The sequence below is a fragment of the Ursus americanus genome, chromosome 3, assembly GCF_024610735.1.
Source record: "Ursus americanus isolate L20-20 chromosome 3, mUrsAme1.1.p, whole genome shotgun sequence".
Lineage (NCBI taxonomy): Eukaryota > Metazoa > Chordata > Mammalia > Carnivora > Ursidae > Ursus > Ursus americanus.
In genome coordinates, this window is record NC_142129.1 from 86,965,925 (window position 1) to 86,993,866 (window position 27,942).

The window sequence follows — 27,942 nt, forward strand, 5'->3', positions numbered from 1 at the left end:
ATTTTTATTATGTTTCCTAATAGCTTTTCTGGGTACATTTTCTGTTTGTAGAGATCCAGATATATCTTCTTACATTTCTGGATGATTTCGTGGGTGTTCAGAATGGTCCGGTAGATATCCACCTTGATTCAGGGGACCGGTTGGAATAGGGTCCCCTACTCCTCCCCCATCTTCCTCTGGGGACATTTTCATTGTACAATGCTATGTTAGCGCCTTTGGAAGCAATCTGTAGAATGCATCTATATTGTTCCTGAGTGTAGCCTGCCTTGTGCTAGATCAGTTTTTAGACAGACGTTAATTTCTTTTGGGAGATAATATTTCCTAATGATGAAGAGCCTGGCTCTGGAGTTGGACTGTCTAGGCTGAATTCTGACTCAACTACCTGCAACTACATAACAGACTAATTACTTACCCTCTTTGAGCCTTGGTTTATTTTGCTTTTCTAAAAAATTGGGACAAACATAGTACCTACCTTATGGGGTCTGTTTTGAGAATTAAATGATTGATTCTAGGTATATCTTAAAGGTAGAATCAATAGAAATTCCCGACAGATTTTTCAACCTGAGCAGCTGGAGGGATGGAGTCGGCATTAGCTGGGGTGGTAAAAAATGCTGGTAGAACAGATTGGGGGGAGAAGGTCAGTAATCAATGTCCAGATGAAGATGGCAGAAAAACGAATTTAAGATTCCTATGGTCTGTTTTTGTTTGTGCCATGTATGGTCAAGCTTGCATTTAGAATATTTAATTGAAATTTCTAAGTGGTAGGCTGCTGTGTTTAGACAAGAATGTGTATCAAATACTTAAATAATTATTAGAAAAATTTTAAGAATAAACTGCTCAGCATATATTAGCTTCAACCTTTCTTAATTTCAGTAATGTATCTGTCTCTTCACAAGTTGTCCTGTCTCCCAGTTGCATCACTGGGTATCCTCTCTCCTTCAGTTTTTCTCTGACTTATGTTAAGTTTTCTTTTTGTCTTCCAACATGATCTTTGGCCTTTTCCTAACTCAGGGATCAGATTTTTGTACCAGTTTCCAAATTTGCTCTGAGGCAGGCAAGGAGAGGCCCACCCCCATGTATTCCCATTACCCAAAGCATATCCACCTTAGAGGCCTAGGAGAAAAAACATTTAAGGGTGAGGATAAGTGTTAAGGTTGAATAGATTGAAATGGGGGCACAGTGCTTGGAGTGCTCCATGTTACTTTGATGAGCAAGAAGGGTGTAAAGAGCACCTTTAGTTGGGATGATGCAGACATCAGCCATAATCCTACATCAGGCTTTTGCTCCACTCCCAAGTCAAATGATCGGTGAAACAGGCTTATGTTTTTAATTTCCACTCTTTGACCTCTACAGAAAAAGTGCTCTTAACCTGACATTCATGGAGTAGCCTTACATAAATGCATTGTATATAAATCCTACATAAAATGTATGTGTGTGTGAGGTATCTGTGACTCAAAGATTTAAGAGCTGTTGCCTCAAAGACTGCTTGTATTCTGGTTTTTAAGAGTAGCTATGCAAATAAACCTTTGCTTTACCTTCCTGTAATTGATTTTAAGACTGACGGGCTCAGTAAAGACACTAATAAAGGATAGAAGGGTACTTTGAACAGTAAACCTTTAGAGGTGAGATCTAAAACAATTGGGACTTTTCCTTGATGAAATTATTTTTTACAAAGGTACAAAATTACCTATTACATAAAATAAATACAAATTTGCACCAAGAACAATGCCAGCAAAAAAAGAGAAGCATGTGTGCTGCATCTCATTCTCCAGCTAAATTGAGCTCTAGAGTTTTGTTCTGCCCTGTGAGTTACAAATATTCACCAGCAGTGAAGAAAGAGTCAGACTTTGTCCTACTATCGTTTCTCTCCTCTAAGGCCAGGAAGAGCTGGTTACCCATCATGTTTTCTCTTTGCTTTTCACCTTCTTGCTTTTTCATTTTATATCTTCATTAGCTTATACAATTCTCATACTATGAGGTGGAAAAAAGGACTTGCCTTAAAAGCTAATTATACTTACAGATATGGCATTAGAAGGATTGTGTCTAGATCTGGGTAAGAGGTCATTGGGTGCGTTAAAAGGCTATAATGATAATCATAAACTCCGGGCAAAGTTAAGTGTCATTGCAGGGGTTTCAGATGATTCTCATGTGTCAGGTTTCCAGCCAGACCATTACAGAGGGGACCCACAGCAGGTGTATTTCAGAAAACTAGCAAGAAATTTAACAAAACAAAACATATCCACTGTACAATGGAATTTTTTTTAAAGGGAAATATATCCATATGAACTGTTTAAATTACAAGATTCCAAGCAGTGGTGTAAATACACTGCACAACCTATGCAGGAAGGTCGTGGCTTGGATGGGAATCTGTCAGTGCTATAAAAATACGTACAAACAAAACATTTTCTTCCTTTGATAAATCTACAAGATACAAAATTAAGAGTATTTACATAATTTTATACTAGACATGTGAAAAATATACCATGCTAGAACAATCTCGTTCCAAAGTTTGAAACATAATTCTGTCAAGTAAAATTATTCTTCATACAATGTATGAACTTATCAATAAGTTCCTGGGTATAAAGTTCTTCTTTATATGACAGGTGAGGATCCGTCTGAATTCTATTTTGATTAGAATTTTGTTTCAACTGGCACCTGGAAGAAGATAGAAAGTTTTTGTCTTACAAGATTTGTTAAGTACTGCCCCTTTCAGTAATCGTATTTTGTAACTTAAAAAGAGCAAATGTGGTCCCTCTTGTTAAAATTAAGACGTAGGATTTACCAGAGTCATCCACAAATTTTTCGTCTTGAATTTTAATGACCTTCCCCTGCTACTTGGAGAACATAGACCCACGTGATACCATGTTATGATGTAAGTGTACCGTTCAAAGGCCTAATATAACTTAATCAAAATAACAATACAATGGTTGTAGCGATACACCCCTTCACAACTGTGTCGGAGGCCACACAAGCTCCAAGGGGTTCTGTGTGCTGGTCAGGCACATTCAGCTTTTATGTGAATCACCACTGGTGGCCTGATTTGTCTTCCTCTAAGTAATGTAGTACAGAGCTGGTGTTAAATTTTTGTTGTTCGGTTTTTTGTTTTAATATGGGGAAAGAGGTACAGGATGGTCCTGACAACATTCTGTTAAATGGTAGGTTCTGAAGCTTTGACTTGACACACTAGGTTTAAGTTCTGTTTCTACACTTTATCCTTTCCAGCTTGGTGACAGTTCTGAATCCAGCGGTTGTGGAGAGGATTTCTAGTAAGGCTCTCCTTAGAGGGGGCTCAGGCAAGGTGCCACATGTGGGTTTCTCTACAATCCAGCCCTGGGAAACACGGCTGCTTGAAAACAGGACTGGTGCTTTCTGAGAATGTCCTCTCACTCAGGCCTATCTAACTTCTGGAATGGCTTTTTCATGGAACTTTTCCAATTTGGCATAACTTTTAATAATAGTCTAAGATTATCTTATGCTATATACTTTGTCATTTCTAATTTAAATTCCTTTTTTCGTTTCATTTTAAGCCTTTCTTCAAATAAGAGAAATACCATCAGCCACCTCCATACCTGAAGGCAATCATTAGATTCTCAGGATCCCTGATTCCATTAGTCTTTCACCAAAGGATAGAGCCAGTATAGCATAGGGAATTGAGCCCAGGGCTTGGCATCAGACAGATCTTGCTTCAAATCCTGTTGCTGTCACTTTGGTGTGTGACCTTAAGCAAATTAGTTAAGCTCTCTGAGCCCTTCCTAATTTCCTCATTTATGAAATGAAGATACCTTCTTTGCATATTGTAAGGATGAGATAAGGAGTGTAATACACCTACCATGTACCTGACCTATAGCAGATACCCCGTTTGATTTGTGATTCTGCTTTTCCCAAACTGGAGACATTCCCTTAAAGGACTGAATATTCTAGAAATGAATGTTCTAAAGTGAAATACAACTATCTAGTTAAATGAACTTGGCGAATCTTTCTGGTAAGGAAGGAGAGGGCTGGGCTAGGCTCTGTGCTGGGGACTTTCCCATGTACCTGGGAAGCAGAAAGTGTGCATTAGCTTCTCAGCGCCATCACTCATTCATCTGGAAGTGGAAACAGCCATACCTTCTCCGCCTCATGGATTATTTAGAATAAGATCTTGGTTGTAAATACTTCGAAAACGTAAAAAGATCTCTATATGCTCAATATTGCATTAATAGAGACCTAGTATCTCCATTTTCTGTCCTTTTTTTGTTCTGGTCTGAGTTTATTTTCCCCCAAAGTCCCTATGAAAATTAGCATTGCTTTCATTTTCTAGGGAAGAGGCCCAGAGGCTCAAACAAGGGCTGGACTTTCTGCAGCATGCTGGAAGAGGCCTCAGTGCTTTTCAGTTTTTTGCTGTGATATCAAGATAAAGCTAAACTTGTTGAAGAATCTTACCTGACATTCCCGATTACGTAACCCTCCATTTGTATTTATGGTAAAATCAAACTTCTTTTCTTTTTCCTGAGAAAACCAGAATGGAATCATGGATTAGGAACATTTTTTTTTTAATGTTGAAAAAGAAAGGGGAATTAAGCATAGATGGTTTCTATATAAATGTGAAAGTCACAAAGAGCTGGTACCTGAGTGGGATTAAGCTTTGAAGCATTGTAGTCCTTCTTCATCAAAATGTGCAAGACAGCGTCATGGATTGTTAAGAAAAAGATTGAGTCCTTGACTTCATCATCAAAAAACTCACACTGTGCAAGCTTCTCAATGAAATCATCTGAAGAAAGGGAAAGAAAGAATAACAGGAAGAAGTAATTGTTTGGCCACAGGTTTCTTCTTGAGACTGGAGATTTGAATTTCCATTTGCAAATGTGCAGTTCATTGATGTTTGGTGAGGTATTCGGGGATCGCAGTGGTATGATACCAGTGTACCGTTAGTACGGTGTTTTCTGGAACAAAAGGATACCTTTCTAATAAAAAAATACATTTACTGTCCTAATGTAAAAAGAAAGAAGGAAAAGATTCAAACAAGGAAAACTTTTAGTACTTCTCAGAAGAAAATCAGTCCATTTTCCTTTAGGCAAGAGCCTAGTGAGTTAATCTCCCTGGCTAATGATTAGAGCAGCAAGTGTGGCTTATACAAAATTGGGATTCTGCCAAAATGGGACATATGCTCATAGACCAGTGATATGCTCTGGTTCTGGATTGCTGGACCTATTATTTATCAGTTACTTACTGTAGTCCATTTTCCTAAAGCTGCCATGTTCCTTCAGAAAGCATTTTCCTTGGCACCCCACATTACCCCTCCAGTTATCTTTGCAGAACCCCCTTCTTGTAGGCACTACCCAGCACTTGCTTGTGCAGATCACTCAACCAAATATTACCTCGTGGGGACTGTGTGCAGAACCCTGGCTGAGTAATATGAAGGATCAAGAGAGAAATTAGACATATGAGACTCACCCTCAAGGAAAATAGAACATGTATATATACGTACAGTAATGAAAAGAAAAGTGCCCTAGAAGAACAAAGGCAGGAAGCAATCCAATTTTTTTAATGTGTTCTTAGCTCTTAAAATAATGGCCAGCACATAGTAGGTCCTCACATTTTTGTTGAACGAGTAAGAGAGATACAGATCATGTGCTATGGAAATTCAGAGAAAGGAAAGATGGTTTCCTCTTGATAGGTGTTTGGGAAAACCTGGCCGAGCAGGTATCATATTAAAAGAACGCCCAGGGTTTGGAGAAAGATGTAGGCAGAGAAGGTACAAAAGCATGGAGGTGGAAGACACACACCCTGGTCACAGGCAAGCTTTCAGCACTGGCCAGACTTGGTTGTGAAGGAGGGAGGAGGAGAGAGGAGCGCATGGTGGTCATCAGAACCTGGGATGGAGGTGGGTGATGAGTGATGGGACGGAAGGTGATGATCTTAGTTAAGGACTAAGAGAGGGATGCCAGGCAGCAGAGGAAGCAGGATGGGACACTTTCAAAAAGATCTGGGATGATGGGGAAGGAGTACAATTGTTTAGTGGATTAAAGGGTTGCTGAGATCAACAGAATATTTTTAATTGTAAGGAAGCCTCAAAACTAGAATACGTCTATAGATTTTACAGAGAGGAGCTAGTAGAGTGGAAAGACGAAAGATGCCAATTTCATGCCTCCCTCAGGAACTGTGCACCTGTCCCCTGTCCCTAAAATGCTTTCTCCTAAGATACTGTAATATGGGCTGAGGAATCGAGGAAGGTGAGGAAGAGAGAAAACAAGCCTACCTTTTCAGGAAGATTAGAGTTAAAAATGGTTGCATATTCACTCTTTTGCTGCCTATTAAAATAGGTTCAAATTGTGAATTTAATTACATATCAATACAACTAAAATATAAAGATGCTATTGGTTTGTCTACCTTCTCGGTGATCATAAACAAGACCTAGACTTTGGAGAGACCATCTACGTTGAGAGTCGGCCATGAGCCTGAGTGAGTGTCAGAACATAAAAACAACTTACCATCACTTCCAGCGATATACACATCTACGTTGATCCTGATGAATTCTTTCAGAATCTGTTAAAAAGAAAGTAGATCTTCCTTAGGGAACAGTTTTACTTGTCAGAAACATAAAGAAAATGATCATAATTATGCCTTATGGGTGATGTGTTGCTTAAAGAACCTTTTACATTTTGAGAAGAGATAACAGTGCAAAGAGACACTAAAGTTAACAACAAGGCTCTGCGACAGAAGGAAATAAATCCAAAGCGGAGAACTCTCCTCTTCAGAAAGAAGTTAGACGTTTTCATTCTTGCGGGAAGTATGACGGGGAAATCTTCTGTTTCCACTCTCACGATGGGCTCTGATTGAGTTTGAAAACCATTTCCTTTATGGGATGACCTTGACCAGAGCTTTCTAGCTACACAGAAGTAGAAAAAACCAAAACCCTATGCCTTGTAAATTGTTCATTATTCCTGTCCACAGTGACTGGATGTAGTAACGCCAATGAATCTTGATTTGTTTTCCAGGTCCTAGGCTAAGAATAAATACCACTAGTCATATAGTGAGGTCATGGAAGGTAAGAAGAGTAGCTTATACTATTGATTATTTTAGATGATCATTACAATCATTGTCATCATCAATAAACACCGAACCTCTACAAGGCACTGAACCAAGAATAAGGGCTTTAAAGAAACATAAGGCAGAGTCCCTGTCCTTTGGGCTATACTGCTGGGACCAAAACCAAATTGTGTGTGTGTGTGTGTGTGTGTGTGTGTTTCTCCAGAGCTAAAACAAATGCAAAAACAGAGAAAGAAAAGAAAAAGCAAGTAGTTTTGAGAGTTCTGTGATGTTAAGCTTTTTAAAAGTCTGAAGGAAATGAAATTGATTCAATTTTCTAATTTTGTATCCAGTTCACCCATATTTAATAGATCTTATCTTAGCTCAGTTCTTATGTAGGCAGGTTTCTGTGAAAGCCCAAGAAAAAGGGGTAAATGTGGAATTTCTTGAATTTTCTTTATGTCTCTTTCTGCATCTCTGTTGGAAACAGATTTATTTTAGAAATGCTGACAGAACCATAGAAGGAAAACAGAGTACAACCTAAAGGTTTTAGTCCCATTTTTAAATCACATTTGCCATTGATTCTTTCACGTAGCTACTTTTTTGGTGGGGTGGGGGTGATGGGGTGGGGGGTGATGGTGGGGTGGGGGAGTTTTATACAGCCAAATGAAATCTCATCAGTTTATAATGGATAAAGACAAAACAAAAGGATCTACTATTCTACTTTTGTCCAAGACCTTCCCAGATATTCTGTATTTCAGAACAGTTTGGATACCATGCCCACAAGGATCCGAAGGCCCCGCAGAACTGGAATGTGGTGGGAGTGTGGGCGTAGTTGCGTAGTGGCAGGTTTGGCATACATGAGAAATATGGGTGTGGTGTCTTCAAAATTATATGCCAGCCTCCTGGGAAATGCTCTTTTAAAGAGCTCACTGAACACACCCCACCCCACTCCCACTCTGCGTGGAACATCCTAAGATTATGATTTACTTCTACTTAAGTGTGTATGATCTCAAGGAGCATATTTTCGCACATATAACTTTTTACCCTTGGCCCCTGATTGACTGTTTTCATGAAGAAAAAAAGTAATTACCGTTTTGAGCCCCCTCATTGAAGAAATGTCAAGAAATGACACTGCTGAGAAGTCAAGAATAAGGCTATGCAGGCTGATTTTAGGGACACTAATGTTGAGAGGAAGGTCGGCATTCCAGTCTATCTGGAAGGGCAGGTCGGTGGTGTTGATTGGCTGATCCAGTTCCTCTATCTCATTGTTGTCCAGCTCGTCGTCAGAATCTTTAAAGCCATCACTGGTACATATAAATCCTTTCTGTAAGAGGAGACAATAAATATGCATGATAACTCTGACCAAGAAAAACATTGCCTATGTCAAAAATAACCAGTGAGGGGCGCCTGGGTGGCCCAGTCGTTAAGCGTCTGCCTTCGGCTCAGGGCGTGATCCCGGCGTTATGGGATCGAGCCTCACATCAGGCTCCTCCGCTATGAGCCTGCTTCTTCCTCTCCCACTCCCCCTGCTTGTGTTCCCTCTCTTGCTGGCTGTCTCTATCTCTGTCAAATAAATAAATAAAATCTTTAAAAAAAAAACCAAACCAGTGAGTTTTCTGAAGCTCAGATTCAAAGTTAGGTCAAGCCCTTCTCTTTGGAGAATCAACATTTTCCCAGGACAACAAAAATGTTAAAGATGCCATTTAAAAGTCTGACACTAAATGACACCTGACATTCCTTGTTTATCTGGCATTTCACGTAAAGGAATGGAACCAACACCTTGAACGACATTTTATACGCTTTTAGCTATAATACCCAGAAATGTGGTTAAGAAACTTACTGGTTTCATCCCCAGGAAATAATTGGAATCTCACAGGACTAAAAGAGGCCCTTAGGAAAAGCTAAGGAGGCCTAGAAGGTTTTTGCCAAAATGCTATAATTTGGTCATACAAATTGTCAGACGTATACACAGTCTGCGTGGGCTAAGGCTTTGTTGTCTCCAGAAATCCGGGCTTATTGAAATACTAACTTACCTGTGGATAAATATAAAAATATACTTTTTCCCGTTAAAAAAAAAAAAAAGAAAAGAAAAGAAACTTACTGGTGTCATTTGCAATAGGCCTTTCTTCTGCAGCTTCCGGATTTTTTTCAAAGCTTTGTTGCGCTTGCGTAGAATTCGTAGTGGATTGAAACCAACCTGAAAAATCCATTGCTATCTTACAGGAGTGCAGAATATGACACTGTGGAATATTCTGTAGGAGAACTCTAATAACTTTAAGTAGGATAGGCTGGACTGAGGCATATAATAAAGATACGTGTCGTAAAATTTAGAAGTGGTTCCAACAACGACAGTGATGGCATTGTGTCAACGACTTTGGTCTGCTCAGCCTGTACACCCTTATCAACATTCGAAAACCTCTGTGCCACGCAGGGTTCATCCATAAATTACCCGTCAATAGGTCTCAACTCTCCTTAAATTTCTGTGTGTTTTTGGCCCGTGTGACTCCGAGGGGACTTTGTTTACTTTCTACTTGTTGGATATGGTGGCATTTAATTAGTACTCTGCTTCTATATCATTTTCATTCTATTAAACTTCATATGACTGCATTTTATAGTATCTATTATTACATGATTTTGTTTTATAATTTTAATATTAGATCTGAGGGCAACCTTCATTTTCTCCTTTGCAAAACAAATGTGGTCTTGCTGTAGCAATATTTCGCTCCAGAGTCATAAGTAAGGTGAATCACATTATGTAATTAAAAAAAATCCTTGAGGGAAGAAAAATATAGTTAGATGGAAGATACTAGATTAAGTGAAAAGCACAGTATGTAAAGCCATATAAGCAATATAAGACCGTTTTTGAAAAAAAAAATAGCTGGGTAGAAAAATATTGGATGCATGCTATACTGAGAATGAAAGTTAGGGCCGAAGGCATGTGCTGTATGCAAAAGACAGGGCAGACCGGAAGGCAGGTTGGAGGATAAGTGCTGAGCTTTTGTTTCTTGACCTTAGAGACCGCTTCTTTGTCATCTTCTCTTCAGTCCATCAGAGACACTCAGCTGTTCTTTGGTGTTAAGTATTCATTAATGTTATATTTATTCATTTTCAATCACATTCCAAATATTCATTTGCTATCCTGAATATATTCAATGAGAGTCAAATAGTAAGTACTGTCTTGTTGTGTCTAAAGTTGACGCCCAAAGAAAATCTGTAGGATACTCTCTGCTAAAAAAAAACCCAGCAGCCCCAAATCTTGGGGTAAGTCCTTTCACTCTACAGCAGAATTTGATAAAAGGTAATTCGGGGAGGGCCTGGGTGGCTCAGATGGTTAAGCGTCTGCCTTTGGTTCAGGTCATGATCCCAGGGTCCTGGGATCGAGTCCTGCATCAGGCTCTCTGCTCATTGGGGAGCCTGCATCTCCCTCTCCCTCTGCTGTTCCCCCTGCTTGTGCTCTCACTCTCTCTGTCAAATAAATAAATAAAATCTTTTAAAAAAGTGACTGTATTGAACCTCATCCAAAGGGCCTTATTTCCCAACATATTAATAGACCCCTTATAAGGTAGTTTCACCTGCTCTGGAACACGGGACAGAAAAACACCGACACAATGCAGCTTCAACATGCATGAAATCAATCACCCTCTGGTTACAGAGCAAACATTTCATTCCTAAATATTCAGTGAAATTACAAAAAAAAAAAGTAACAACTTCAAACCTTACAGCATCAATAATTTTCTGTTTAAAGAAATGAATGTTTGCAAAGTAGATGGGGGCTGGACACCTGAAGATCTTCACCCCTTCCGGCTCGTACATCTGTAAGGCAGAGAAGTAATATGAGACGAGCCCACTGGACTCATATTAATATCTTTCAGCAAGTCAAAGTAAAAAACAGATCTTCCTTACATCTGAGTAATCTTTCTGATTCTTGTAGATGTTGCTCCTTCCCACGTTAGCCAGAGTGCTGCATTTTGGACTGCAGGGAAAATCGACACCAAGTGAATCACTCGTGCGTGTTTGTTAGGCCCGTGAGGCTAACACTGACTTTCCCTAGCTTATCAAGACTATGAGCAGGCTCACTTTCAAAATGTAAAGGGCTGGGGAATCATCATGCCATTAGACACCCTGGGGGGGACAAACACCTCATTTTACCTATCCCCCCACCCCTCCTAGAACAGCCTAGAAACAGCGCCTCCCATTTACCACCTTCCAGCTTACAAAGTGCTCCCATAGGCTTTTGCTGTTTGGGTTCCGAATGTCCCAGTTATTCAGTGAAATCAATACGGTCACCCAGTTGTACAGATGAGGGCATGGAGAAGCACAGTGTTTTGCCTACAGCCACTCAGTCTGTCTCTATGATTGATGGGTCCCCGAGAAATGAATGAAAACATAAATGAATCAGGGCAGGAACATTTCAACATGAATGTGTTCCATCAGCCAGCGATTAACTTGAACCACCCCAGAACTCCTGTTCTGTTCTAGAACTCCTGAGCCACCAAGAAGCCTATTTCCCTGTCACACCATGTCATCCAACATAGGCTGAGTGACCACATGGTGGTGACACTATATGGCAGAGATTTAAGAATCAGGAAGATGTTTGGACTGAATGTTAAGAATCAAGAATGCTAACTAGTTTTTGTGGACTTTTCGGATCACAGGGGCCTCTGAGAAGTTCTCTAGTGCCCCTGTTTTTCGATGGGAGTACAGTCTAGCAACCCGTAAAGAGGAACAGCCCTCCACTAGACATGGAGAATCCCACAATCTTCTCTGGAACCCACTTCCTTTTCTGGCAAGTCTATGGCAAAGACATTACATCTGCTCAGAGGATAATGACTTCTAGTTTCCAGACTCCGCAGTTGATATGATTTCTCTGAATTGGTGGCAAAGCAGGGAACAGACCAGTAGCTGGTGGGACCTGGGCTTAGGCTCTGAGGTCAGGACATTCTATGGCCCTTCAGTCCTTGAGGAGAGCAACATGAGGAAGAACAGAATGGCCAGTCTCGATGGATATGCATGCCTGTTGACTAAACCAATTTCCCCTCAATCAGTGACAAGTTTTGTCCCTTCCCACAGGCGGGTCCAAGTCGGCAAGGAGGCAGCACGATGAACACTCACAATTGGGTCCTGAACACAATGGTCAGGAGCTGAAATGCCACGCCAGCTGCCAGGCCTAAACCAAGTCCCAGGACAATGGCAAAGATGAAGGTCATGATCCAAATTAGCTGTAAAAAGAAGGAGACACATGCACTACAATTCACTCTACTCAACTACAGTGTCTGAGGTCCAGAGCTTTGAGGAAGCATGAACTTCTAGAATCAAATCAGAGGTTGGAAGTGTACAGGACAAGGGACCTGCCTCGAGAGGTCATTTTTTTTAATTAACGATTTTTATTTATTTATTTGAGAGAGACAGAGAGAGAACATGCGGGGAGAAGGGGCAGAGGGAGAAGCCGACTCACCTCTGAACAGGGAGCCGGATGCGGGGCTCGATCCCAGGACCCCACGATCATGACCTGAGCTGAAGGCAGACACTTAACCGACTGAACCACCTGGATGCCTTCGAGAGGTCATTTCTGCTGGCTCAAGTTCAGAGCCCCAGAAACACAAGCAAGTCCAAAGACAGTGTGTCCATTTCTAATCCCATCCCTGACCCAGTTAAGGAAATACCTGAGTCTGTTTGGCTCAGTTACAAAGGCAGGACCAGCAGCTGTTGGTTGAAATCAGCAAATTAATTGGCAGGGCTTATACTGATTTCTTACTGGTCTGCTGATTTTATAAATGGCTACTATCCGTATAAGAATTCTCGCATGTCAAAAGGGTATTAAAATCCCCAACAATTACCTATCGGGAACAAAAGAAAACCAAGTATAGCTGATTGCTTAATGCTTGTTAAGTACCATAGGATATGTTAACAACCTTTTTATGCCCCAGACTTTGATCCTGACAAAATTATGGACTCTGCGTCTCATAGCAAGGCATGTCTTGAGCAAGGGGAACCTTTATAGAGTATTTCCAAAAGGAATGTTCAGAATTTAAATTCGCCACAGATTCTCTGGAAATGAACAACTGATGTAATGAAGAACAGAAGCTACCATACCCTTCTAGTGTTTCATGGAGCGTCTCCTACTTGCAAGTGGCTCATTCTTTTAAATTAAAATTCCAGAGAAGGATCGTTCGAGTATGCAGTTTAAAAATAGCAAATGAAGGGGCGCCGTTAGTTAAGCCTCGGACTCTTGGTCCCTGCTCCAAATGGGGATATCACGGTTGTGAGATCGAGCCCGCAAGCCCCCAGTCGGGTTCCCCACTCAGCCTGGAGTCTGCCCAAGATTCTCTCTCTCCCTCTCCCTTTACCCCTCCCCCCATGCATGCACAAGCACATGCACTCTCTCTCTCTCAAACAAATAAATCTTTTAAAAAATAGCAAATGAAATAAACTCAGATTATTTGAATAGATAATATAGAGACAAAATTTCACTTGATTTACAATATGAATATGCATTTCACATCAGCATTAGCATGTTGTCCTGATTTCTCTGTCTCTCAAATATTGCTGCTTCTACTCACACAATCATATTTATCCTTTCGCCACAGTCTTCGTATCTCCGTGAACTGCATCAGCATTCCTTTCAAGTTCCCAAGTGCTAAAGCCGCCAGGACAGACTGCAAAAAACATAAGCAGCAGATGTACTTAGAGATAATCAAATAAGTCATACAGCAGCAAAGGTGAAGGTTATAGATAAGTTTGTCCTTTAAAGGGCCTCAAAGCCTATCCCAGAACACACCCTTTTTCCGGTGTATAGTGCATGCAAGACACACCAGACCTGGGACTCTGACCCGTTTGTCCTCACCGTGGTGACAGTGCCAGGCTATGGGTAGAGGAAAGCGCTTACTGGCCTGTACCTTGGGACAGAGACAGGCAGATGTTAAGACTGATGCCTGAAATAAATTTTTCTCAATCAGAGACAGTCTAAAGTGTGTTAATTTATTAGAGGTGGGGAGAAGGGGTTGCTCTTTGTTTAAAAAAAAAATAAAAAAGCTTAGGGAGCTTGGGATACTCAGAATCATAATTCAGACCTTTGACGTTGATCAGCATTCAACCATTTTTTTAAAAAAGGTCTTATTTATTTATTTGAGAGAGAGAGTGCATACGTGTGAGTTGGGTGGGGGGTAAGGGAGGGAGAATCTCAAGCAGACTCCGGGCTGAGTGTGACACTGAAAAGGAAATTCCCAGTGAAGCAATGGTTAACTGGTTAAACAATGATTCACACATGAACGCCAGCTACAAACTGCTGAGGACTGAGTAGCTTCTGTCATCTAGTTGACAGTACCGCACCTGTGTCCCTGTCCTGGTGTTGATCACGCACTACAGCTAACGGAAGATGTCCGCACCATGGTGGCTGGGTGAGGACTCTGTACGCGTTGCCTCCTCCGTTGGGGACTTTGAGTATAAAGCATGTCAGGTGCCGCCTGCAGAAGAGGCCTATACCCCTTCTCTTTCCATTAGGCATTTTTTTCTCACCTGGTCAGTAGTCCACGGAGCAACAATTTTTAAAAATTTTCATTGCAATATAGACACAGGAGAGCCCTTTAAAAAGTAGAGATTACAGAGCACTGGGAAGCCATAGAAAGGAAAAGAGGGATAATTTTTATCAGGAACCAGGTCACCATACTGCAGTTGATGTAAAGGATTGAATAGATATAAAATGCTAAGAACTGGAATGCCTGGGTGGCACCGTGGGTTAAGCGTCTGACTCTTGGTTTCGGCTCAGGTCATGATCTCAAGGTCCTGGGATCGAGCCCCACATCGGGCTCCATGCTCAGCAGGGAGTCTGCTTGAGATTCTCTTTCCCTCTCCCTCTGCCTCTCCCGCTCATGCTCTCTCTCTCTCTCTCTCAAATAAATAAATACATAAAATCTTTTTAAAAATGCTGAGAACTGCTGATGCTTAATCAGCACTCAGGAGACATTTATCATTAGCTATGAGCTATTATTGTGGGTTATTTTGCATGGTTCACATGATAAAGAGAAGTAAACCAGCTATTTCGGTCAAACAGATATTGTAGATACAATACAACTCATCACATGGGTCCTTTGTCAAAGGAGCTTTGACTCACGTCGCAGACAATGTCTCCAGGTGTGCTTTATTTGTAAGAGAGAGGATTTTAACTAGCAATTTCTTCTTGAGGTTCTCTAACTCAGCATGGGCGATGTACAGCCCAAGTATACCCCTGGGGAGAAGCACGATAGGGCAGGATTCTCTAATAGGGGGGTTGCATGGGCACTTATTTTTACTGAGAGAGACATTCTTCTATTTCTTTGGTGGTGACTTCAGGATTCCTTCGATGCTATTCCTTTGGAAATCAGTAGGTTAGCCTCTGGAGAATGCATGTTCTCGGCAAAGAGTACCCTGCATTGCTCGAAGACAGATTTGGTCAGTGAGGCTCTTTGGGATGACCACGCTGGTAGTCTAGAAACCTGAGACCAGATTCACTTTCCAGCTACCAACCAACAAGGAAAAATATCAGAAGATATCAACCAAGAAACGCTGTGGGCTTGTGTCCTATCTCTATGTCCTTCGTAGTGAGAAGTGTAATATAATGTTTGTAGAATAATAACGATACAATAATAATATTAATACCAGTGGCTACAATCTTAAGTGCTTGTCCCATGCCAGGCCCTGGGCTAAGTCCTTCACGTGCAATATTTCATTTAGCTTTCGCAGCGACTCTGTGAGGCAGGTGCTGTTTCCCTCCCTATTTTTACAAATGGAGAATGTGAGGTTCAGAGAGGTGGAGCAATATGCCTAAAAGCACACACAGAAGAAGAGGCAGAGCCTGGATTAGAAGTAGGTCCCCAGGACTTGAGAGCCAGGGCTCGGTGGAGCACCTCAAAATTACATCACCTCCACAAAGAACAAGGTAGTTACCATTGTCTGGTTTCCTAGAGATCCTCCCCCCGCCCCAGGGTCTGCTGTTATTTATTTAATCTGGGTGCTGCAGCCGTTTTCAAAGCATGAACCTAAACCCTCAAAAATCACAGGTCAGGAGAGATGGACCAAGGAGCAAGGGGGTGATGGCGTGAGGTCTGTGCATGGCACAAACCCGCATCCTGCCATCTGACAGTGCTGGTCTTGGAGTCCTACCAAACTCGGGGAGCTGCAGGGTGGGTCTGTAAGAATGGGTTGTGTGGCTGGCAGCACCACTCTCTGAACTCGATAGAGTCCCTGATGACCTCAACCTTTAAGGAAATCTTTGCTTCCGTCAATCCACATTGAAGCTGCAGCGCCTAAGTGTTTCCGTCTAAACATTAATTATTTTCGGGGCTTAACGAACGTGCGGAGAGTGGAGCAGATAACGGAGTTGGGGCATTTGCATTCCTAGCATTCATAAAATGCTGCCGGGGGAAAAATAAAGATTTTTGGCCCCAGACTATTGGCTAGGACGAGTACTGGAGAATTTGCAGTTCCCTCATTTTCCTGTTTAGTTTGTGCTTCCAGAGTGGAAGAACCAGGCTCCTTGATTCATCATTACCCGAAGCAGAGAAAGAGAGAGAGAGATAGAGAGAATCCAAAGAGAGACGAGCATTACCTTTTGTAGTGGTTCCAGAAGAAATCCAAGGGCTAAGATGACCATCAGCACGATGCTAGCGGAAAGAATCCCAGCGATCTGTAAAGACGAAAAGATTCTCATTGCAAAATCGGTCCCGCGCCCTGCGCCCGGACCCCGGCTCGGAGTCGCTGGTCCAGTGCCCATGCCAGGACGGCCCTCGCAGTAGAGACCCGCGACTACCTGTGTTTTGCCCCCAGTGCTCTCCTGAACCCCCGATCTGGAGAGGGCGGTACTCCCAGCAAAGCCTTTGAATGATCCACTGAGTATGTTACTCAATCCTAAGGCTATTAACTCCTGGCAAGAGAACAAAGAGGAATCCTTTTTAGAAATGGCACTGGCGGTACGATGTCCGCAAAATATTACTTAAAGTTGCCTAATGGGACCCAGCACAGATTGTGAACTTACTTGATTGCCATCGATTGGATAATCGTATTTGAGGGAATAGACGCTGGCCACGGAGAAGGCCACCGCAAAGCCAACGACCGCAATGCTGAAGCTGTCCCCAATGGTCTCTTGGAAAATCTGCATGTCGGGTGCCATGGGAGTGTGAAATCTGAAAAGGAAATGGAGCGAGTTTGAACGTCACCAACCTCTAATAAACCTTCGACAGCATTCACTTGCCCTCAGGAAAAGCCCATATTTCTTAGCAAGGCCCCAGTCTATCCCTTCCCCACCCCCACTCCTGCTCAGTCACTATCATTTCCCAGAATTTATGCTCCAGCCATACCAAGCTTTCGTTTGTTTGTCTGTTTGTTTCTCCAAGGCATCATCTGTGCTCTCCCCTTGGAAGCTTCTAATTTGCTGTTCCTTCTGCCTGAACCATTCCCCTCATCCCCATCCCTCCTTCCAGAAAGTCTTCTCTCACCACCATGGTCAGGGTTAGGTGAGATTCTCTGTGCTTCTCTAGCCCTGGATGCCTCCCTTCCTTACCCCCCCTGCCCTGCAACTCTCTGCCCAGACACAGAGCAGGGACTGGGACTTCATTGTTCTATGACCAAGACCAAGCATTCTTCATGGGGTATATCAGGTAGTCAATAATTGTTGGGCAAATCAATGAGTGAATGCAGTCTAGGCTGAGTTTGGTCTCACTTTGAAGAGTGACCAGCAAGAATTTAGCACCACTGCAAACTTTGGAATCTGTTATCTTATTGTTGAAAAGCAGTGCTGCCTGCGTTTGGTACAAGAATGGAAATCCAGTCCCATGAGAGCAGAGCATCTGGTATTTTGCTGGTATAGCCCATTATAATGTACACTTATATCCCCATAAGCTGCATGCAAAATGTCTTAGGTCCCACTTGTATTGTTATACTGGATTGAAAAGCATCACCCACAATCGTTCCAATAGTTACCATGGATGAAGGTCTTTGAGCAAACACAATTAAAGCCAAGGGAAGCGAGAAAGTCTTCCCGCCATCGATAACAATACCTTCCGTGAAAAACCCTCAGCAAACAGATGGGCCTTGGACTCTGCCCTGGGTTCCTCAGTACTGCGGGGCCAGCAACTGTGGTGCTGACAGGGAAGGGCATTTACAGTCACACAGCGTCAAGGGACACATTCAATTCAGGGAGGACCCTTCTGTGTTTGTACCTCATGAATTTAGAACAGTCAAATGATATTTGCCAACTGTGTTACAAAAGGTACAAGTATCTCCGTGTCTACATCCCTTGACTGAAATGCTCAGTTCCTTCCTGTCAGTGTGTGTTTCTGACCCAAATTTTATTGAAGGTGAGTCCATTCGACTCTTTCTTAATTGCTGGTCGTGTTCTATGAATATGCATGTTCATATATTTACAGCCTTTATTTTGAAGAAGTATCATGAGGTATCTGGGCATTCTGCAGCTACCATAAACCAGGACGTTAGCCTGGAATACTGTTTTTTCAAAAATAAATACCGAGTTGATGATACAATTGAAATTTGCTTTTTATGCTACAGTAACTAGCAGCCTGTTATTCTTTTGTCCTAGCCTCTAAATACCAGAGACGGAGTGGTATGATGGAGGTTTACAGGCTGGAAACATTCATTTCCTGGCTCTGCTGCTTTCCCCTCCCCGGGGCCAGTTTCCTCATTTGTAAAGGGAGAATAGTAACACTTGTTTTCTTTTCTTCATAATTTTTGTGAGGGGGGGGTCAAATAAAATAATGAACATCAATACTATTTACACACTGTGGAGTATGAAGTGCCTACGAGCTATTATTATAGGACCCCCCTGGAATCTGAGTATATCCTCCATGGCTCCTTGACTGTTTCCGTGATCACTCTCCTTCAGCCCGTGTGTGTGACCACAAAATCACTTCCAAGTTGTCATACTTCTTAACAGCAGATGAGCGATAGGTAATAATCATTATTTTTCAGTTATATTCTATTGATGATATCAGAAATTTAAAATGCCCACTCAGGGCACCTGGGTGTCTCAGTCAGTAAAGCGTCTGGCTTCGCCACAGGTCATGATCCCAGGGCTCTGGGATCGAGCCCCATGTCAAGCTCCCTGCTCAGCTGGGAGTCTGCTTCTCCCCTCTCTCTGCCCCTCCCCCTGCTCATGTGCTCTCTCTCGTGTGCACACACTCTCTCTCTCAAATAAGTAAATACAATCTTAACAAAAAATAAATAAAATGCCCAATCATCATCCAGAAAAAACTGGAGTGGAAAAAGCATGTAAAGAGCTTAGTACCTCATTTAGATGCTAAATTGGTAATCAAGCAGTGTGAACGCTCACTGTCGGACAGACTCTTAAGCATGCGCGTCACACGTATGAACACAATCTTTACAAGAATCCAATGTGATAGCTACTATTTTTAGCCTCATTTTTACAGCTAAGGACATGGAGGCATAGAATTTAGTTATTTGCCCCCAATCAAGAAGTGACTCAGAAGTTAATCCTAGGCACTCTGCCTCTAGAGCAGCTGAGCGGGCTTACCAGGCTACCCGGCCTCTCTGTCTAGTGTAATGATTAATAAATTTGAGTTACTCCTTCCCCCGCCCCACAAACACTGTGGAGGGAGGTCCGTTGACATTCAAGATTATTTACTAAGAAAAGTCGTGAAGATTGTAACTCAATGACCTCGTTTATGTTTTATTTCCAAAATCCTTTCTAGCAAGATCCTCTTTAATTTTGTATCTACCTATCTATGTCTATCAGTCTAGGTAGTTTATATCTAAGACTTTTCAATAAAGTTTAATCACTCGTAAGTTGCAGGGTGGAGAGAAACCCCAGAAATAGCCTTCAGTTTCAGTTTAATTGCTACTTAAAAATCTTTTAAATGAAAAGCAGTGCTCGAGGCTCATTAAGTGTAACAAATGAATGTCTGGTGCTAAAAATAGTTTTTGCATACATTTGCTTTTTTAAAAAAACTGGTTATTTTAAAGTCAACAATGCATATAAATGCTGATTCCTGGAATTCTCCAACACTCCTTAAGCACGTGGGGAGGGAGATCGGTTTTTTGTTTGTGTTTTGTTGGTTGGTTGGTTTTAAACAGGAACACAACCTGTCCTTGGTAAGCAAATCAGAGGAAACTGATGCTCTGGTCAGAGGGCAGAGAGAAGAAAGCACAAAACTGGATCTCTCTTCTCAATCCAATAAAGGCAATGCAATCAATGCATTTTCAAAGTCCTTGTATGAACTGGGCCTGCCATCCTTCCACAGGGTTCAGTGTTGCTCTGGCCTTGTTTTGAATTGGATCACGAGAAAGGACAGAGTGTGCCTATCGGGATGGCTCAAGCCATGGGCTACAGGTATTCCTTCTGTGTCTCTTTTGAACTGTCAGAACTTGGCTCTAGTCACCTCCAACTGCCTATTGTTTATAGTAATCTATGGACAAGGAAATCTGGTTTCATTTGGTTCCTTTGTATGAGAAGCAGGTTTAATTTGCCTATTTTTTTGTTCTTTTACTTTGCTCCATTCTTCCCTGCGTGTGAATCCCTGCTCAACTGGTTTGTGAGTTCTTCCACCAGGACTGACTTTCTGATATTAAGAACTGCAGAGCCTTTCTGGCACCTTCCTCAGGGAGGGACGTTTCTGCTCTGGATGAACACCTTTTGGCTGGCAGTCCTCCCAACTGACTGCTCCCTCTCTAGTCAGTGCTTGGAGATGCCCCATAAAAGACACACTTACCCTCTGTTCATCTCCCCAACCACAGCCACGTCAAACCTGTTTTTGAAGTCAAAACCATAGGATACACCGGTTGCGATCACAGTCTGCAAAGTTTCAAATTGCCCAAGTTAGAAACAGGAGAGAGAACTCACAGTCTTCTTAGATCAGAATCTCTAGCCCAGGCTCTGCTGCTTTAAAAAAGTCCTGAGGCAATTCTTCCGAGCCACCAGAGGGAAGACCCGCAGCTCTGATGCGCCTGCCGGCCTCTCTGAGGCTTTGCTCTGCGCCGTCCTCGTCTCGCACGGAGAGAATGAACCCCAAATCACAAAAGGAAGCCATGAATTCGGAACGAAGAGAAAAACCATACTAAATTTGACACCCAGAAACTGTAGAGGTGGCTTCTGCCCCACTAAAACCTCCTGAAGGTTTTCTACATAAAAACAGGAGACTAATGAATGAGGAAAGAAAGTCTTAAGACGATCAGTTACCATGATGAGTTCAATTGGGATGGGCACTGGAAGTTTGGCTTTGTAGCGCTGATTCATTTCTTTCACCACAAATACAATCAGTAGGATAATCAAGGAGGTCACAAGGTCTGCAATATTAGTCTTCTCTAATTGTGTGAATACGGAGTTCAGTACCTAAAATTATAAAAGTGAAAAACAGCCAAGTGCTATATTTTTTCTTCCTTTTTAAGAATCTTTTCTTATTTTTATTTTTTATGACCTTTTTAAAAATTTGAGTATAGTTGACACACAGCATCCGTTTCTGGTGTACAATAGAGTGATTCAGCATCTCTGTTACAATGTCATTGACTATATCCCTACGCTGGGCCTTCATTCCCGGGACTTATTCATTCTATAACTGGACTGTATCCCCCGCTCTCTGCACCTACTTGGCCCAAACCCCCACCCCCCACCCCTCTGGCAACCATCAGCTTGTTCTCTGTATTTATAGGTTCCAATTCTGCTTTTTGTGTATTTGTTCATTTGTTTTGTTTCTTTCCCAAGTGCTGTATCGACGTATAATTTGGATGTAATATTCGATTATTTCCAAACAGATTAAAAAAACATTGAGGCAAGAAGGACTGGCGTGGATGGAAGGGTGATTCTCTGTTCTGCCCACGTTAACCATGAATGAGTAATTGTAGCCACTAGCATGGGGATACGAGAAGGGTAAGTTAGCACAGCGTCGGCACCACACTGCTATAGGGATGCTTGGGGCATTTTTGCTGGGAATCTCTTTGGCTGGTGTCAAAATTCCCTGGATACTTTTCACATTTTTACAACTGGTCTCGTCTGCTCTTAGGTCTTATGGGCCATTATTTTATAATCAGCATCATTGTTGTATCCAGGGAATAACCTCTGCTCCCCAATAGTTTTCTTAGCTTGTACCCCCTTCATTCCTGGGCTTTTTTTTTTTTTTTTTTTTTCTTCTTAAGGTTAAGACCCTTCACATTTCTTAGTTAACTGTCTGGGACACTTTTGGAAACTCGGTTCCTGGCTAATGGTGCATTGTGCGTGATCTTAATTTTTGAAGCCAGTTGGATTCCATATCCGTGGGATCCAGAGAGCCCAAGCAAGCCCAAACTAGATCCCAAATTGCTCCTCGAACACTCCACTTGTAGACGAGCCCTGGATGGGAGTGAGGGAGTGTTGGTTCCGATATGGAGCAAACTCTGTCTCAGCTCCTGACGACTGTCTTGATAGAAGCACCAATAAGCCCGAAGCTCATAAAAGGAAGGAGACAACAAAGATCAGGGTGGAAATGCATGAAAGCGAGACTAAAAGGACAATAGGAAAGATCAGCAGAACTAAGAGCTGATTTTGGGAAAAGATAAATAAAACAGGAAAACCTTTAGCTAGACTCAGCAAGACAAAAAGAGAGAGCTCCAAGTCAGAAGTGCTACTCACACTGTCCTATCTACATATTGGCTAATTTCCTTTTCCTTTTAAACGGGGACGTGTAAAAGAGTCCAAAGAACCTCCATTTTGAAAAGAACAAGACCTACTTTTTAAACATAGTGAAACATTATCACTCAGCACATTTCTTTCAAAATAAGATTTTGAGGACATTTTTAAATCGTGGGACAAAATATTAAAGACTTTAATAATGAACTTAGATTTTTTTTTTCTTTTAAGTAACACTCAAGAGTCGAATCTCAGAGACGTGGTACTTGATTTGTGGTTTTCATGTTAGTGTAATGGTAGATGTGGTTTGATATTCAGTGCTCTTCCCTTGGCCACTAATTTTTTCTTAATGTGACTAAATTTCACAACCTGTTGGTTTCTTGGGAGTTGTCTGGAAGCCCCACGTCGAAGGCACGGAAGGAACGCTCTCCCAGAAACAGGATAGTACATTTCATGTATTTCACTATTTTTGAGGCAAAAGGACTACTTACTTTGAAAATTGAAAATGGATCACTGTATGCTGGGACCGTCAGCTGAAGCATGAATTTGAGCTGAGAAACCAGGACATGCACGGCCGCAGCTGTGGTGAAGCCGCTGATGAGGGATTCCGATAGATAGATCACCACGAATCCGAACCGCAGGACCCCCATGAGCAACTAGAAAGAGAAGGGCAAAGGCCTTTGGTAGTGTAGGTCACAGGTGCCCCTCAGCCACTAGAGAACCAGCATCGGAAATGATTCAAAATGTAAAGGTTTAGCCTCTATGTAAATGAAGAAGCAGGTGTCCTTGCCTCCCGGAGCACTTCGGGTTCGGGGTTCCTCATTCTCCCTCCTCCCCCATCCTACCCCCAAGGGGGAATGTCACAGAGTATTCACAGAGCATGTACGTCTGGTACATGCTGAGAAGTACCAGGCTTCTTCCTCCACCCACCCCTTTTTAAGGGGCCGTATCTTTAGAAGATTCACCCATATACCTTTCCTAGCAGAATCCTGTCCAGCATCAGCCCTCATAAATTTTCCCATGGTATTTTAAGTGGCTTGCCTGCTGCTGCGGCATTCATGGTGGGCATCCACTCTTACGCCCTCAAACAAGTTGCCTGACTTTCATAAGAAGTACACAACTGCGGGGCTGCCTGGGTGGCTCAGTCGTTAAGCATCTGCCCTATCCAGAGTGCTGGGATCAAGCCCCGCATCGGGCTCTCTGCTCCCTGGGAGCCTGCTTCTTCCTCTCCCACTCTCCCTGCTTGTGTTCCCTCCCTCACTGGCTGTCTCTCTTCCTGTCAAATAAATAAATTAAAAAATATATATATTAAAAAGAAGTACACAACTGTGTACGGAGCCTCCAAAGTGCTCGGTTTTAACCAGGGGCCAAAGTTGTTCGTTCCCCCAAAGCCTCGGTATTTTGCAGTAAAGTGCACAGACAGATTCTCCTTCCCTTGGATCCCTGGATTGCCTTTCCATTTGTGTCTCTGGAAGCAGCCGGAGCTGTGGACATGCAAAGGTGCTAGATTCAGAAAAGAACCGGCCATGTTGTCTGCCAGTTGGGTACACCACTAATGTCCTTGTTTAAACTCACTTTCTCTTTCTTTAAGGACTGGTCTTAACCAATAATATTACTAATCAGAGACTCAGCCAACATCTTGAAGAATCCATGCCACTTTCACTATCCACTATTCAGCAACGGAGCCGGGGTGTGGTTTGGGAGGGAGGCTTTAGCCCCTCCAGAATCCTCTTCAGCTTTCCTGAAATCTTTGGTATGGCCAGTTCAAAGTGCTCAACCCCAAATCCCTCCAACTCAATTACAGCCCCTGAGGAATCAGAAAGAAAAAAGTTCCAACGATGCCAGTGTCACTATTACTTAAATTAGGTATTTCACTCCTCACCACTGGGGCCTCTCTCTCCCCATTTTCCCTTCTCTCTAGACCTGCATTCACTCATCTTTGCAATGTGGACCTGCTCCTTCACTTCGGGTTGGGGGGAGGGGCCCTTCTCCTTTCCCACAGGCTACTGAGAAAGGAATGAAAGCCAAGGGAAGAGGAGGAGGGGTGGCAGGAAGGAGACAGAAGAGAAAGATGTGTACCAGTGAGGACAAGCAGCCCGGGGAGGGCCGATTGCACGAGAAAACGCTCACCTGAATGATTCCGGAAAGGACTGTGACCGTGGCAGCCACCATCACCTTATACTCGTCTGTTGAGGAATCATTACTTATTGAGCTGTTAGAGATTTCCACAGTGGTTGTACTCTCCGATGGGCTTAATTTCGCAACAACTGCTCCCACCATCATACTCAGAACCGGAAATGGACCTAATTAACAGAGAATGCACTGTAGTCAATATAGGGGTCCCTAAAGCTCAGGTGTCTTTCAACCATAATGTAGCGGATAAAAAGACTGCCAGCTGTTCTGCCCTCCTTCTCCACTCCCCCCACCCCCCAGTCCCAATTCTTACAAGAAACTATGACTGCTGTCCTGGATTATGCACAATTAGAATCGATTCAGCGTGTGGCAAATGGAGTTAATAAAGAAAAAGCCATGTGAGCATTAATTAGCCCACAAATTCACTTACCCACAGATATGTGTTTAGAAGTGCCCAAGAAAAAGTAGACTAGAACTGGGAAAAAGGCTGCATATAATCCATAGCTTGGGGGGACGGTGACCAGTAGAGCAAATGCTAAACCTGTAAATACAGAAGCATCAGGGTCCTTATTTCATGCAAGGGGAATCACAAAAGTCCTCATTAAGTTCTTCCAGTGTTTCAGATTGTACCTTAAAAATCATTTACTCTATTAACTCAAATAGATCAAAGATGTAAATGCGGGAGCTAAAACTATAAAACTTTTAGAAGAAAACATACGTGTAAGTCTTTGTGACCTCTGATTAGGCAATGGTTTCTTAGAACAGACACCTACAGCCTAAGCAACCAAATTAAACACAGATAAATTGAGCTCCGTCAAAATGTTACAACATGTGCTTCAAAGGTTACTATCAAGAAAGTGAAATGACGACCCACAGAAGGGGAGAAATGATTTGCAAATTGTATCTTGGATAAGGGTCTAGTATCCAGAATATATAAAGAACCCTTGCAACTCAACAAGAAAAAGAACTTAATTTTAAAATGTGCAAAAGATCCATTTTTCCACGGATATACAAATAGCCAGTGAGCACATGAAAAGATGTTCAACATTATTAGTCATCAGGGAAATCAAAATCAAAACCACAATGAGATACTATTTCAGACTCACAAGGATGGCCAAAATAAGGAAGGCAGATAATAACAAGTGGTCACAAGGATGTGGAAAAATTTGAACCCTTGTATGTCGCTAGTGGGTTACCATGTGACAGCAATCACACTCCTAGGTATATACTCGCGAGAACTGATACCTAGGTTCACACGAGAACTTGTACACAAGCGTTCATAACAACATTACTCCTAATAGTCACAAAATGTTAACAACCCAAATGTCCATTGATGGATGAAGTGTGGTCTATCCATACCGTAGAATATTAGCCATCATGCAAAGAGGCAAATTACCCTCACATGCTACAACATGGATGAACCTTGAAAACCTGGTGTCACGTGGAAGAAACCAGACACAAAGCACCACATATTCTGTGATTCTGTTTTATATGAAATGCCCAGAATTGGCAAATCAATAGAGACAGAAATTCATTGCCAGGGAGATGGTTGGATGTAATGGAAAGTGACTCCAAATGGACAGGAGGGTTTGAGAATGGTGCTGGTGGTTAAAATGTTCTGGAATTAGATAATGGTGATGGTTGCACAACCTTGGGACAATGGTGATGGTTGTACAATATATCAAAGAACACTGAATTTTATACTTGGAAAGGATGAATTCTCTGACATATCAATTACCTCTCAATTAAAAAAAGTTACCTTGTAGTACAGCTACCAGCCCTGTGCTGATCCCAGAAACAATGTCACTGAGTAGCCATTCCTTTATCTGGTAGGCTGGTAACCAAGATGCTATGGGGAACAAAGACAGGGCAATCTTCTTGGCCTTCTGTGAGGAACAGCTGAAAACATTGAAAGCCATGCTTAGTTAATTCATATCCAGTTGTAACTTTGGCACCTAATTGTAGTGGAAAATTTGTAAAGATGATACTATCTTCATAATGAACCACCCCACCTTTCCCACTAACACTTGCCTCCTTACCCAGATTGACTGCTCCCCTGGTCATCACCAAAGGATTTTTCTTTTCTTTTCTTTTCTTTTCTTTTCTTTTCTTTTCTTTTCTTTTCTTTTCTTTTCTTTTCTTTCTTTCTTTCTTTCTTTCTTTCTTTCTTTCTTTCTTTCTTTCTTTCTTTCAGAAAAATGCTGCGTTTCTTTAGCTATAGTAGAGCTTATCTGTCATCTTCAGCTTGGATTTTACAACATTTCAGTTGAGAACTTTCCTCCACCCTAATTTCTGAGTGCTCGGATATGGAGAGATTGTGTTGAGAGCTGAGATGGTGTTCATTTTAGAGATTCCCCTTCCAGCTCTGGCAGGGAGTAGGTTTGGAAACGAAAGATAAGAAGCTGCTGAAGGCGATGGGCTAAAGCCAGAAAGGAGAGCTTGGAAAATTAGAAGAAAGTGCTTCTCTTATTCCTCATACCAGTACCTTAAAAAATATCTTACCTGCAACACACTTTGAGATGATCCAGGAAGGTCTTATGATATCTCTGTTTCTTCTTATGTTCTTCCCCGAAAGCATTTGCAGAATACACTGGCCTGGCTACGACGTACTGGTTCCCAATGGGTTCAATCATTTTGCTTTCTCTGACGGCTGCGTTAAGAGGAAGACCTTTGGAACTATGTGGCAAACCCTTCTTCTTGCCTTTAGCAGGTTCAAATGCCTGAAACCAAACAGAGCTTGCTTCTTAAATAACTCGGAGATAATGTGATGCAATTTACAGATGAGTGATCTCTGAACTGAATGTTACCACCTTTTGAGATCAAAAGAGGCAGGATTAAGGGACCGAGATTGTGTTTTGAGACAGCGAAATCACTTTTTACTCTAAGGAGCTGGACATCGCTCCTTTGGGTAACTAAACAAGGGCTTTTATTATTTATTCCTAAAAGATCATCAAAAAGCAATAGAAATTGACTCAGTTTACTCATCAGTGAGTGCATTTTTTTTTTATTTGTAAGGTGAGATATCATCAAGAAAAGAATTCACTTAAATTTTTTTTTCTTAGAAACATTTCCAAGGTTATGGCATTAGAGTCCTGGGACAGATTAGATTTAAAATTTACTTGTTGCCCTTTCATTGAGGTCAAGACTGTTCTGTGTCCCCAGCAGAATTTTTGTAAGACCCACGAAATGCTCAA

General features: G+C 42.1%; 1 protein-coding gene across 1 annotated transcript; it reads right to left on the reverse strand.

Annotated features, from left to right (window-relative positions):
• Positions 1–27,450, reverse strand: SLC26A3 (solute carrier family 26 member 3). The gene is made up of 19 exons (XM_087861192.1): positions 27,251–27,450; positions 26,508–26,647; positions 25,179–25,289; positions 24,746–24,918; positions 23,107–23,271; positions 21,194–21,346; positions 20,727–20,809; positions 17,021–17,168; positions 16,595–16,909; positions 13,572–13,667; positions 12,124–12,230; positions 10,915–10,984; positions 10,732–10,824; positions 9,113–9,208; positions 8,102–8,335; positions 6,471–6,525; positions 4,608–4,750; positions 4,423–4,488; positions 1–2,655 (listed from the first exon to the last, which is right to left on the reverse strand). Exons 1-19 carry the CDS (start codon positions 27,379–27,381, stop codon positions 2,632–2,634), a joined length of 2,403 nt encoding a protein of 800 aa, XP_087717318.1. The 5' UTR covers positions 27,382–27,450; the 3' UTR covers positions 1–2,631.
• Positions 27,451–27,942: the final 492 nt, after the last annotated feature.

Bases quoted from the DNA above. Each gene is read 5' to 3' on its own strand.
- SLC26A3 (XM_087861192.1), bottom strand. From the start codon at position 27,381: ATGATTGAACCCATTGGGAACCAGTACGTCGTAGCCAGGCCAGTGTAT. The intron at 21,347-23,106 runs GTAAGTAGTCCT...TTATAATTTTAG, and splicing joins ATCCATTTTCAATTTTCAAA to GTACTGAACTCCGTATTCAC. The intron at 4,489-4,607 runs GTACCAGCTCTT...TGGTTTTCTCAG, and splicing joins CAAAGCTTAATCCCACTCAG to GAAAAAGAAAAGAAGTTTGA.